This window comes from Echeneis naucrates, chromosome 3 (assembly GCF_900963305.1).
Source record: "Echeneis naucrates chromosome 3, fEcheNa1.1, whole genome shotgun sequence".
Taxonomy (NCBI): domain Eukaryota; kingdom Metazoa; phylum Chordata; class Actinopteri; order Carangiformes; family Echeneidae; genus Echeneis; species Echeneis naucrates.
This window is the reverse complement of record NC_042513.1, coordinates 11,382,695-11,395,870: the sequence shown is the minus strand read 5'-3', so window position 1 is coordinate 11,395,870 and position 13,176 is coordinate 11,382,695. Positions and strand designations below refer to the sequence as shown.

Here is a 13,176-nt window from a genome sequence, read left to right as displayed (position 1 = left end):
ACATCATCATTAGAGCTCCAAGATTCCTCCAATCATTCTCCTGCAGGCAAACCTGAGGATAGCAGCACATCTACTGCCTGAAAAAAAAAACAACTGCAGCCAAGCAAGTTTCCCATCTGCTAGCAAAAGTTCAGAAGCTTGGTCTGCGTTATCATGTATGCGAGCTCAGGCAGCACAGGTGACATTTTTCCTTTGATCTCTTTTCCATAACATTTAATATTAAGTCTTGCCCGCTGGACAGGACTGACCACGGTAGGAGTTGCGCCTCTGCTGCAAGTGTGGGTTGCTCTCCAGGCCACTGTCAGCCGGGGTGATGTCCTGTGAGGTGCGAGGGATGGGTGTCTCTGTCATGACTGGGTTGGGCTCGGGTGACTTGTCCATGGGTTTGAGTTCCAGCCTCTCATGGTGAATCCAAAGATCGGGTGGCTTCAGGTCCTTGGAGTTTCCCTTGTACTTATGGGAGCCGTTTGAGGACTTTGAGGCTGCCCGCTTCCTGCAGAGGAAATCCCAGGCAGTGGTGAAATTGACAGTGACTATGATGTTGAAAAGTTTGTTTATTTTTCTTTGTAAAATAAAAAGAGTAAAAACAGTAAAGACAAGGGTGTGACCTAGCGTCTTACTTCTTTTGGTGGGATGTTGTGCGCCTGGTGCACAGGAATGCCCCCACAACCACCACGATGATGGTGAAGGCTCCCACTGAGATGATGATGACAATGACCAGGATGTGATTTTCACTGTTGCTTCCCACCCCTGATTTACCTCAAGATGAGAAAGACTGGATTAGACAAGAGATACATTTATAAACATACAGTATATACACAACATTCATTCATCTTCAACCACTTTGTCGGTTTCTGGGTTGCAGGGGCTGCTGGAGCCAATCCCAGCTCACTCTGGGTGAGGGCGGGGTCACCCTGGACAGGTCACCAGTCCATCACAGGGCCAACACACAGAGACAGACAGAGACCAACAACCACTCACACTCAGACCTACAGACAGTTTAGAGTCACCAGTTAACCCAAACATGATGTCTTTGGACAGTGGGAGGAAACCCACGCAGGCACGGGGAGAACATGCAGACTCCACACAGAAAGGCTCCAGGTCTGGAACGGAACCTGCGACCTTCTTGTTGTGGGGGAACAGCGCTAACTACTATGCTGACATGCTGCCCTGTATACGCAACATCCCATATGCGCAAATAGAACAAAAAAGCTCTGCTATCCCAAATGTTTCAGTATCTGATTGTTGGTAGCTGAAGAGCAGAGTTGAAAAAGATGGGTCGGAGGAAAATCTTACCAACTGAAGTTCCAGGATTGTTGTTATGTGGGCCGCCTGCAGGCCCTGGCTTCGGTGGAAGATTTGAGGCTGTTTCAAGACAGAAAAAACATTATTCTCTTAGGTGCATTTATGGCCTCTTCTACCCTTAAGGGATACTTAATAGTTTCACACCTCTGCCAAAAATTCAGGAAATACATAATAATCTGAAGTTCATAAATTCAAACAAACTGCCGGTCATGCAGCCCAAGATTTCATCAACCCAGAAGAGGAAATATCTAGAAGAGAGATACACGAGGTGCAGAGCCAGCTAGTTAAAAATACAGTGTGGAGGGGCAGTTTACCTTGGTCATTAGCCATTTTGTCAGAGAACTCAGCTTAACAGGCCAAAGGAGAGCAGGGAGGGAGACACAATAAAAAGCAAAAAACAGGTTAGCTGACAAGAGCAGCGAGGGAGACAGAAATAAAGCATGAAATGGGAATTTTGAGAAGGACAAGAGGGGCAAAAGCAGAAGACTGAGAAATAGTGAAGAAAACAAATGGCCAGATTGTACCTTGGACAGGATGTTTAGAGCACAGCATCTAAATAAAATTATGATGAATTCTTATAAAATCCAGGACAAATTGGAGGGCCGACCGGGTTCGTAGCTAATTTAGAGGCCAAACTTTGCAGTAATTCAGTCATTCTAAGCAAATCATGAAGGCTTGCCTCAGCTGCCAAGAAACTTTCTCATAACAACTTCATCAGGGGAATTTGCATTAACTGGAACCTTTAAGTCGGGACTGTTGGATCATCTGATATGTTGAGAGTTGAGGGAAATAAACAACCGGGGCTCAGTATCACGCTGTAAGACATCATTAAGCAGCGATTTTGATTTGTGATCTGATGTAATAACAGAAGGTTTTGTATGATGAAATATTTGAACTATGAAAAGCCTTTACCAGATCACGCTTGCAGCAATTTGTTGTGCACCAAACCCAAAGTCCTGATATAATGAAACTGTTGTGGCATGTTCAATGTGTTAGCCAATATTTGTCGATTTGCACATACACCACACATAGACCAAAATTGAGAAATACAACACAAAATAAACCATGAGAGGTTTCACAATAGGTTATTTTAGCATTAACTGGCTGTCGGAGGGGATGTCATTTCCTCTCTTGGTCTGTGGCCCATCATGGAGACTTACTCTTTGGAGTGCGGAAATTTACAGCCTCAGACATTGGGCCCATGCCCTTTGAGTTTCGGGCCTGGATCTTGAAGTAGTACGTAGTATCCAGTGTCAGTTCCTGGATTTGGTGAGTCAGACGGTTGCCCACTACCGGTTCAATGACCCAGTCATGAACCTCTGCATTGACATCTGTACTGTAGTATATAATATAGCCTAGAACAGGAAAGGTGAGAAAGACAAGAGACAAATTCTTTATGTGGGTTTATATTCACTACAATTATGGATGTGAAGGTTCTACTCTGAATGAGTCTGGAAAGTAAAATAAATACATTTCATTTAGGCCTTTTACATAAACAATCTTTTTGTATGGATCAGATCATTGCCTCAAGGTGAATTCTATAATAACAAATAAGCATTAGTTTAAAAAGTGTTTCCAGGACTTTCAACTGGTTTGAAACAGAATTAGAAACCGTTTAATGGGTTTTATGACAATGATGAGGAGCTATAAGAAAGTCAGCAGTCATTTAGTGGAGTGCAAAAAAGCTTAGTTTTTCTCAAAAACAAGATTTTGAGACTCACCAGTGATCTTTCCATTGGCCTCAGACGGAGGCTGCCAGTTGACAATTATGGTACGAGGTTTGTTCTCTTTGCTCACCACAGTCACGTCTTTAGGAGAGGAGCTGGGAACTGAAAAATCAGACGGAGACAGGACATTTGTTGTACAGTCAGGTAAATGGTGATATTTTTCTTTGAAATTCATCAGTGTTGTGGAATAATTACCTTCTTTTACTAGTATATTTGACAACGCTGTCTTTGAACATCCCACATTTTGTATGTGCTAATCTACTCACAAGATTATTAAATACTATCATCTTGAACTGTGAAATAAACCCCTGGCTGGGTTGACATTAAAACTGGTTCTGCTCCTCTTTTTTATAAAATACTCAGGTCGAGCTTATTTCAGTTTAATAATGCAGATGCAGACGAGGCTTCATAGAAAGTGAGTTTTTATTTTAAATGGTTTGTTATGAAGGATCCTTTGACTCTCCCTACAATAAAGTATGGGCACTGATGCTTTCCAGCTTGTAAATTTTAGTATCCATTTGGTAGGCGGTGCTGCAGGAATTGTAAACCAGCACACAGGGTATTGTATATTTGGTTTTTAAAAGGATTTTATATTGCATATATATATGCAGTCAGTATATAATATTTTGATTCAGCTGACTCAGGGATGACAGTAATTATTCACCATCTTCCTTCTGATACTGTGCAAGGCAAAAAAATAATAGAAAATTGTGCCCACGCAAGATGAACAGAAAAGAACAGAGAAGGAAAACCAATATTGTATTGTATTTTTTTCTATGAGCTAAACCCATAAAAGAGGGATGTCTTGGTTTGTGGCTCTATTGCTCCTCAGGTAAAGACAACTGGCTGGTCAGTCTGCAAGTTGAAAGAAAAATGTCAATAATGATTTTTTTTGACACAATGGTGCATCATAATCTAATATTATTGTCGTTTTTATTGTCATTTATGTCACCGTTAGTCCATTGCCCACTTTGATTTTGGATGGAGGCAGCGTTAGTCTTGAGCAGAGCTGGAATTATAGTTGGCTCTCAATCACCAGATTTGCTGATGGTTCCATCAATTTCACTTGAAGTTAATTTGAGATCTATTGATAAATACCTTTGCCTCTGTATTTGGTTTATACTTTGCAGTGAAAGCTTGATTTTTCCTCTGGGGCGTCCTCTCCCTCCAATTGCGCTGCAGAAAACGACATATTATTCCCAACCTGCCAGGGGCTTCATACACTGGTTGTGCTCTTCGTTTATGTCCTTGCGATTATATGCATTCTGTGTGTTTCTGCACGGTTATTTGTGTGTGTTTGTTTCTGCACAGTTATTTGTGTGTGTGCGTGCGGTTGGGAGGGGTCCTACTGGTCTCAAACGTTGTGCCTTGTGCAGTCATGCTCCACGTGCTGGTGCGGCGGCCTTTAGTCACCATGACGGAGAACTCGTACAATGTGTTGGGCTTCAGTCCTGTCACCATGTGGTTCAGGCTGGTTGTGTTGGCCATCTAAATCAGGCAAACACAGAGCAAACAAAAAACACAAATTGAGCTCTGATGGCAGATTACATTTTAAAAAATGTGAAAAATACCCATTTAAATTTCATGGAGCAAGTAGTGATGACTTCAAATGTGTTCTCACCAACTGCCCTTCCAAAAGTTGATATCTTATTTGTAACCTTGAGTCAAGAAATGTTAGAAGTGAATTTGTGACACTTAAAGATCGATTTATTAAGATCAATGCCAATTATCGTTCAGTCAATAGATTAATAGTTTTAGTTGTAAATACAAATACCGGGTGGGACATTTTAGGACTTTGCACACTTTAACCATCAAGTGGAAACAAACAAGCTTACACCCAGAGGTCTTTACTGCTTCAAGGAGTTAGTACACAACAGGAGTGCACTTCATATTTGATTGAAACAGCAAACTCAAAACGAAAGACTACAATTTTTATTGATGTAGCTAACATAAATTCCGCCCTGCACTGACATAAGAAGGAACAGCCCTATTGTTTCCTCTTGAGTGCTACGGCTACAGTGCAGGTCTCCGTTCAGTGCCGTCAAACAGAGGGCAGTGGGATAGGAGGAGAAAACACTCTGTTCTTTAACAACATGTAGTCACTTTTGAAAGCGGTTGTCTCTTCAATAATGTACAAGCTTGTCTGGGTTTGCCTTGAGAGAAGACCGGCCATGATAAAGAACAGCACTAAGGTGAAAGCATCGTTGTTGGTTGGACAGATTAGCCTACATACAGCAGCAGGATGTCCACGCTGCAGTTAAAAAAGTACCGGAAAGGCCCCTGTTAATATATTGGATTTAATGGGATAGAAACATAATGAGCCAGTGGAGTTCTTTAATTACTGCCACTGAGAATCAGCATGCTGAGCTGAACACCACTCACTCACTCATCTTCTACCACTTATCCATTTCCAGTTTGGGAGGTAGAGGTGCTGGAGCCAATCCCAGCTCACACTGGGTGAGGGTGGGGTACACCCTGGACAGGTCACCAGTCCATCACAGGGCCAACGACACTACACTCACACTCAGACCTATAGACCTTTAGAGTCACCAACTGGACGGTGGGAGGAAACCGGAGTACCCGGAGTAACCCACACAGGCGTGGGGAGAACACCAACACTACACAGAAAGGCCCCAGGCCAGGAACCAAACCCACAACCTTCTGTGGGGCAACAGCACTAACCACTACGCCACGGTGCAGCCAGTTGAACACCATGTAGCTGTTACTTTGAAGACTTTCTGTTTGTAAATTGTGCATAACATCGTAATGACAGACCACTGGCCCTGTAATTTTTCTTTTTATTCTACCCTGGGTAACGATTAATAAATCATAGATCTCTTTATTTATTTGGCAGAAAATAGAGGTCTTTGGTGTCAAGGCCAATGGCTCACATAGTGAGCACATAGCTGAGTATGAGCAGCCAGCTGTGTGTGTTTGTGTGTGTGTGTGTGTGTGTCTTCTGAGTTAGCTGTATGAAGAATGCACTGTTAGATCAGCACCCTGTTTTTCTAGTTCTCAGTTTGTCCTTTCCTTGCTGAATGATTTATCAGTGAACGCAGGCCTTTATCTGAGCTCTGCTCTGTCACAGGTTTTCACACACAGGCAACTGTGACTGTGCACTAACAAACGCACACACCCACACACAGTGGTATTTGGAGATAAGCAATCATCATAATTGAGCTGCAGAACTGAGCACGAATTAGAAGCTGAACATCAAACACTGTTTCCGGCTCAGCTGACTTTGACTCGACAAATATTTGTACTCTATTTGACACAATACACTTGAGTGCTTGACTGCACACACACTGACATTAACTTTGCATCTGCGCAAGACAGATCGCACCAAATCAGTGTAATATTCCTGTGTTGTATTTCATAATTTCACCAACAGTAAACCCTGGATAATTAGATTTTTCCAAATGATAGCTGCTCAACAGAAATGAAATGACGACTAATAGGTTTTATTTATATTTCATTATTCAATCAAAAATCAATTTATCATATTTCTCAGATGTGACAATTTTTCTCAATTGCTTTAAATCAGCTGTTGGTCTGATAAAACAAGCATTATGAAGATGATTAACTGTTTAATGGAAAATATAATACTGATGATGAATAATATTTATTTGATAGTAATCACAGTTGACATAATTTCTGTAATAGCGTATTTGCATTCAGTTCCCATGAAACAAAGCGCATTAAGTGCTTTGATGTAACTTTGTTATGATTTGGCGCTATATAAATAAAGCCAATTTGATTTATTCCAGCTGGTTGTTGACGTTTCAAATGTTTTTGAAATGATCCTGACTGTTTGCTGTTAGCAGCATTTCTCCCTGAAGTGAGCGGCAAAACGCAGAGGATTTCACCGTGACACAGCCTCATGTGAAGTGTTTGTCACCATGATTAGCATGGTCCTCATCAAAAATACATCGATAAAACAGACCATTCTTTGTCTCTGCTGCAGCTCAAGCCAAAATGACTTTGTTTGGCTGCACAGTAAACACACACACACCAGCTGGTCTGCTGTTTTATTTTTAGCTGCTCATCAAGTGCCTCTATTACCAGTGTTCACTGAGGGTGACGGCAAATTAACCAGGATGTAAATCTTAAGGATTAGAACTTTAATGGATAATGAAAATGCTACTGTTCTGTCATCAATAGGCTTTAGCATAATTCACTCTGGAGCTGTCTTTACGTTTTAATTAAACCATTAAAACTACAGTTATAGAAAGAGATGAGCTGATTAAGCCAATTGCTGAGTCCTCAGAATACCATTCATACAAAGAAAAGGAAGTAGTAGTAGTGAAGTGTTTATATCCAACTGCATAGCCAGAACTTGTTTGCAAATGAATATAGTTGAATAAATCATCTTGAGATAATGTCACTCGGTTATATGTTGAAAAATAGCGCAAAGTGATTACTGTTCTTCATCATGCTCTCAGAGTTGCACTGAATTATTATTTGAATTATATTATATTCGCTTGGTTGTCAATCCCAGCATTATGTTTCCGCTGTTCTCGGAAACTGTGGGAATACGTCATCATGTCAACTACATGTCAAATATATTTCTAAAGTAGCTTTTTTTTCCGACTGTTAAATTTAAGCAGTTGAATTCCAGTGGATTACCTAAAAAGGCAAAAATGTAAACCTTGCAACCTGACCAATTTAAGAGCAAACATACTAGGTCATGAAAAAACTGAGGCCTTTTTGAAGGATGGTAGGGTAAAGTCAAGCTGCAGCAATGGAATGGTGCATTGTTAAGATAATGTTGTATTGCAGGAAGTAGTGTTGTATATGGGATCATAACAAACATCCAGACAGTTGCTTCAGGGGAACCTGACAGAAGGTGAAAGCATAGCAAACTATTCTCCAACTATAAGGAGATAAACAATTAGATCCTACTGTATGATTCTTTTTTCCCCCCTGTATATTTTTTATGTGCTCTATGCTGTAACTTCAGAAGCACGGAGGAATCACATCATTTAAGTGTTTTGAGGGGTTCTAAAACCTTAAACAAACAGTATTCTGAAATGACATTAGTTTCTATTTTCAGCATCAATACATTTCTCCGCTAAGTGTATACCTGGAGGCTTGCACAAAGCCCCACTACACTGAGCTACAAAAAACATCATACTGTCTTAAATGAATAATGTTTGAGCAGAGTGAAATTATTTCAGACCTAATTCATTGAATTACTCTCGGTTGTAAACATGTTAGTAGAGCTTAAAAGTGCTGAGGTAAACCAAGAAAAAGGAGAGTGAGCTTCAGCAATAAAAGGCATGAACTTGCTGAGTTCAAAAATTAAAGTGGAGCTTTTATTGTGAAAATTATCCTCCAATGATTGGGAATAACATAATGAAATAAGCAGTTTGAATCCTGTACTTCAAAACTTTTAAATCATCGCTTACTTTCAATTTAGTGTTGGCAGGGATGTTGGTCTTCCATCGAACTGTGTAGTAGCGGTTGTCTGTGATCTTCTGGTTCTTGGGCAGCGAGTTGTCCGCCCAAGTCACCTTGATGGTGTCGTGGCTCAGCACGGAGGCTTGAACACCCACGGGTGGCATCATGGGGGAGGGGTCTGGTACTGGGGTGTTTGGAGCATGGAAGAGTTCGTACAGGTCAACATCGGGATCTATGGGATCTGTACGCCAGGCAGGCACCCCATATGCATGCATATAAAATTAAAATGACCAAAATTAAAACATAAAGAGAAGCGTGACATGGTTTGTCGGACAGTGAATGTCAAAACAGGATAAGGGAGGGAAGAACAAGAGAAAAAAAGGTTAATGAGTTATAAAAGAATGACAACGATGAGAGAGGAGGAAATAGGTAACAGGAATGCAACAGGGATGGGATTGGGAGAGGTGAGGAGAAAAAGAGAGAAGATTCTATTAGAAAAACAAACACTGACCTCTACAATAAGACAGATCTACAGACTTGGTTGCTATAGAAGCTACCGCGAAGCATGTGCAGTTCTATCAGTGGCTACTGTAGCACTATGGAGAGAGATGAAGAGGCACTCTATTCTTCAGAAGAAACGACTACAGTCAATGTGAAAAGAAGAGCGAAAGCAGACACCCACAACTTTTCAAAATTGGATATCGGCGTGTTGGCTAAATCTTTTCAGAAAGATTTAGCATTACAATTGCATTACATTGAAACATTGCAACATTGAAACGTAAAGTGGATAAAAAGAAAAGACACTGTATACTGTGGAACAAGGCATCATAATGTTGACAAGATGGCACCCTGTCCTTGAAAACTGGAAAAAAGAGGGCTTTAAGAAAGCCTGGAGGCTGGGAAAAAGAGAAGGAAATGGTCACATGGCACTTGGATGTATACATGCCAGTCTTTTTCTGTTTTGCGGCTTGAAGGCAGTCGGTGAAAAGCTTGTGGTGAAATGTTCTCACGCTCCACAGATTCTCTTTTGTCACTCTTTGAATCAGTAACCAACATTTATCATTCCTGTCGGAAGGAGTGATACAATCTGTCACAATCATCCAAGACGGATGTAAAACTACTCCTGTCCGTTTTGTATTTTGTTCTGCTGAGTTACAAATTTTTTATGACATCCAAGTTCTCCTGTCTTCATTGCAGCCATATAAAATTTGATTTAAACATTCATCTTTCTTGTTGCATAATTTTTGTCATATAGTTCTACGAGGTAGAAAAAACACATTGAAATGTCTGCTTTTACCTAATATAGGAAAGAATTTCCTGAAAAATGAACACAGTTCAAATTGAAGCAAAAACTTTGTAAATTCAATGAAACTATAACTGACTTGTGATATAAACCGTAATGCTAAAAGTAGAAGAAATAGTAAGGAATAATCCCTGATGGGCAACAAAGTTCTATCTGCATCTGTCACACAGTAGTTATATAATACCATATGTTCAGTAATTATGGTTGGAGACCTCTTAGAAAGAACATTCAGCACTTGAATATGAAAAGCAGTATTTGGCATGTTGCGTAGCAACATCACTGTTGCCTAACAGTCTGCTTTTGTAAGAGCGATTGTATGTGCTTGTATGAAGAACACTTGACTGTATTTGTGTGTATGGTGTTTCCTCATTTCACCAAAAAAAAAGCCCATTGTGTGTGTGTGTGTCAGAGAGGGAAACACAGGCTGTGGGCAGCACATTGAAGGACGAACACTTCTGGCTTCCTGGTCACTGCTTTCACTGCTCTTGGTCGTGTCCACAGCTTGCAATCGAAGAAATAGCCCCTGTCACCAAATGACAGCCCTTCTTACTCACTTGTGAGTCTGCTCCTCTCTTCTTCTGTCTATTTGACACCTTTTCGTACAGACCTACCCTCATTATACTGGCAAGATAGAATCATAGTGTCTGTGTACGTGCATTTACGTACATGATGGGAAAACCTAGGTTTCAGGTAGTTGTGGTGGGAGACCAGTGGTTCTGAAGAAGCTTACAAACTGCATTTTTGTGTAGCTTGGGAGCTTACACCCTCCAGTACTAACAAGTAGAAGACACTGCAGAAAAGAGCCCTGACATGCCTTTGTAACATTTTACAGACAAGGATGTAAAATCATCATTTCCTGAATATTAGCCAATCTAAATATTTTAACATATTTAACCTAGAAATCTTTCAACTCTTGTTCACCAAGTTTAGTTTTTTTTTTTTTCACCCAAAAGTAAAAGTACTATGTAGGTCAGCTTGTCTTTTAATCCCAACTTGAGCAAACTGGCAGGAAGGGAATGTGCCCCCGAGGATATTCAGCAGCAGACGATGGTGGTGGGCTTTGGTCCTGCTTTGAGAGGAAACTTTTGGATCTGACGAAGTGTTGCCAAGGCCACCACAGGGGGTCTGCATGTGTGCAGCGAGTATGTGTGTGTGCATGAAGATGTGAGGAAGAGAGAGTTTCACAGAGCGAAGAGTACAGTATGACAGTGTGCGGATATACGTGTGCACTTAGACTGTCACCCCCCCCCCCCTTGAAGCGTGTTGACATGATTTATGTCATCCAGCATCCTACCCCTCTCAAGCTTGGCGGCAGAATAGCGCTGCAGCAGAGACAAACTGGTGTGATCAAGGCTGAGCAGGGAGGTAGGAGGCTGGATGGGGGAAGAGGTGGGTGCAGCCCACATTCTGTGACACCTCGGGAAGCATGGGCTGGTTGTCTCCTGACACTGTCACATAAACTATGTGAACCTGTCTTACTAGCGCTGTTTCACCTAAGTTTTATATCCAATTGTTAAGAGGGCTGCGATCTGAAGCTTTCAGATTTATGGATTGTGTGGGTGAGGGTCAAAATGGGTGTCCACATTATCTTATCAGAGCTGCTTCATTCTATTGCACAGATGTGGCAAAGGCAGCTGTATCACAGAGCCCAACTGACTGAACACTAAGTGTTTTGAAATTAGTTTAATATTGATATTAAACTAATTTAGTACAAATGATATTTGGTGCAAAATGACCAGTGAAGCTCAGGGCAGATGACTAAACTGGGACCACGAGACAGAAATTGAATCCATCTCACCATTTTATTTGTTAGGCAAGGGCTGTACTTCATTTTCAATTTTTAATGAATCCCGTGACCTTTACCTCAAATCGCATCAGCAAAACATTTCCAATCCTAAAATTGGATATTTTGAAAATTAACTCTCATTGCTCTACAGTAGACAAAGAGTTTCTAAATCATTTAAAAAAATCTAGTACCTCTCGCAAATTTCAGGGATTCTGCTGTTATCAGTTGCAAATTTTTTTCCCTATTCAGGTCCCGCTGCTTATTCTGTTTCATCAAGTTCAGCACCTTTTCTTTTCCTTTGCTGAATCTTCTATCCTGCTTCTGGCCTGCATATAGGACTAGATGTGCACAAATCTACCATTTACAGGCCAACATATTCTCCAATAATGTTTCTGGCCACTCTCTGATTAGGATATCGGCTCCATTAATTAGAATAATAAGCCTGTCCTCAGTCATCTAACATCAGGATAGTTGGTAATCCAGGGCAAAACTGGAACATTTAAAAGAGAGACTTGAAGAAGAGAGTTAATTAGAGCAGTGAGGCACCCTGACATGTGAGCTCTTGGGTAATTTGGAGTTCAGGCACAAGCTGTGTGATATTGATCCCAGGCTGGAGAAGAAAATAAAATAGCTGTCACTTGGCCACTTTTATTTTGGTGTGAGCAACTACTAAAGCTATTATGATGTTGGTACTTTATCCAGTGTGTGGCTTCTGTTGCATATGAGCTATAGATTAATATGTTTTTCCATTGGTGGAATATTTCAAAGAAACACCTGCATTCTTGTTTTGCAACGTATCGGGATGGGAGAAAGGCATTACATTTCAAATCAGGTACCGGACTGATGTGTTCATTCAAATGTGTGTACTTCCTACCTGACTGCGGTCTGGTGATGGCGCTCTCATACACAGGAATTCCCTCACCCACATTGTTGAAAGCCTTCAGCGTGATGACATAGTGAGAGCTGGGGTCTGTGAGATAAAGACAGAGCAGTGAGTGATGAGAAGAGCGAGATAAATTGATGTAGCCATCTAATCAAGACAGAACTCTCGAGACTCTCGGTTCATAATTGCAATTAGGAATATTATCCCCTAAATCCCTCCATTTCCAAAGATTATTTATTTAACTTGTAATCCACTTCCAGACATATTTGTGAGCCTTCAATCGCTGGTGCATGGCTGATGGTTATTAATTATGACGCTGATAAAAGCCACTGACAGAATGTAACTGATGTAATGCACACAGTCTAAAGACTGTGACACAGACTAAAAATGGTTTTTGTTGTTTTTTTTACATAGAAATTTGTAAGCGTGTCTTGCTTCTCAGCAGAGCCAGATCACTACTCCTTCCTGAAATAAGCTGCTTCCCTGATTTCTATTGAGAAAGTACTTCATTGAAATATTAACACAAATCATGCCACTTTCTGATGAGTACAAAAAAAATTTGTAGAACTGGGAAGAAAAGTAAAACTTTACGTTTCCTTTTGGTGACAAGTATGAAATTCACCAAAACTAATTATCTTTATTCAAACATTATGGCCTTTAATGACTGTGTTCCATTAGGCCACTATGTGTAATTAATGGCTAAGGGCTGTGATGGAGAATTTCATTCAATCTCTCAATACCCACAGTGACCTATAGATGAATCACTTCATAG

General features: G+C 40.7%; 1 protein-coding gene across 4 annotated transcripts in view; it reads right to left on the bottom strand.

Annotated features, from left to right (window-relative positions):
• The window catches only part of neo1a (neogenin 1a), a 146,812-nt gene that overhangs the window by 5,332 nt on the left and 128,304 nt on the right, over nt 1-13,176 (bottom strand). For 2 of the 4 annotated variants that reach the window (XM_029497560.1, XM_029497562.1), the window contains exons 16-23: nt 12,396-12,491; nt 8,441-8,673; nt 4,382-4,520; nt 3,027-3,134; nt 2,466-2,660; nt 1,297-1,365; nt 621-759; nt 249-493 (exon numbers count right to left, since the gene is read on the bottom strand). In XM_029497560.1, coding sequence (XP_029353420.1) covers nt 249-493; nt 621-759; nt 1,297-1,365; nt 2,466-2,660; nt 3,027-3,134; nt 4,382-4,520; nt 8,441-8,673; nt 12,396-12,491 — 1,224 coding nt within the window. The remainder of the gene's footprint in view (nt 1-248; nt 494-620; nt 760-1,296; nt 1,366-2,465; nt 2,661-3,026; nt 3,135-4,381; nt 4,521-8,440; nt 8,674-12,395; nt 12,492-13,176) is intronic. The other 2 variants (XM_029497561.1, XM_029497563.1) reach the window with 2 other exon arrangements.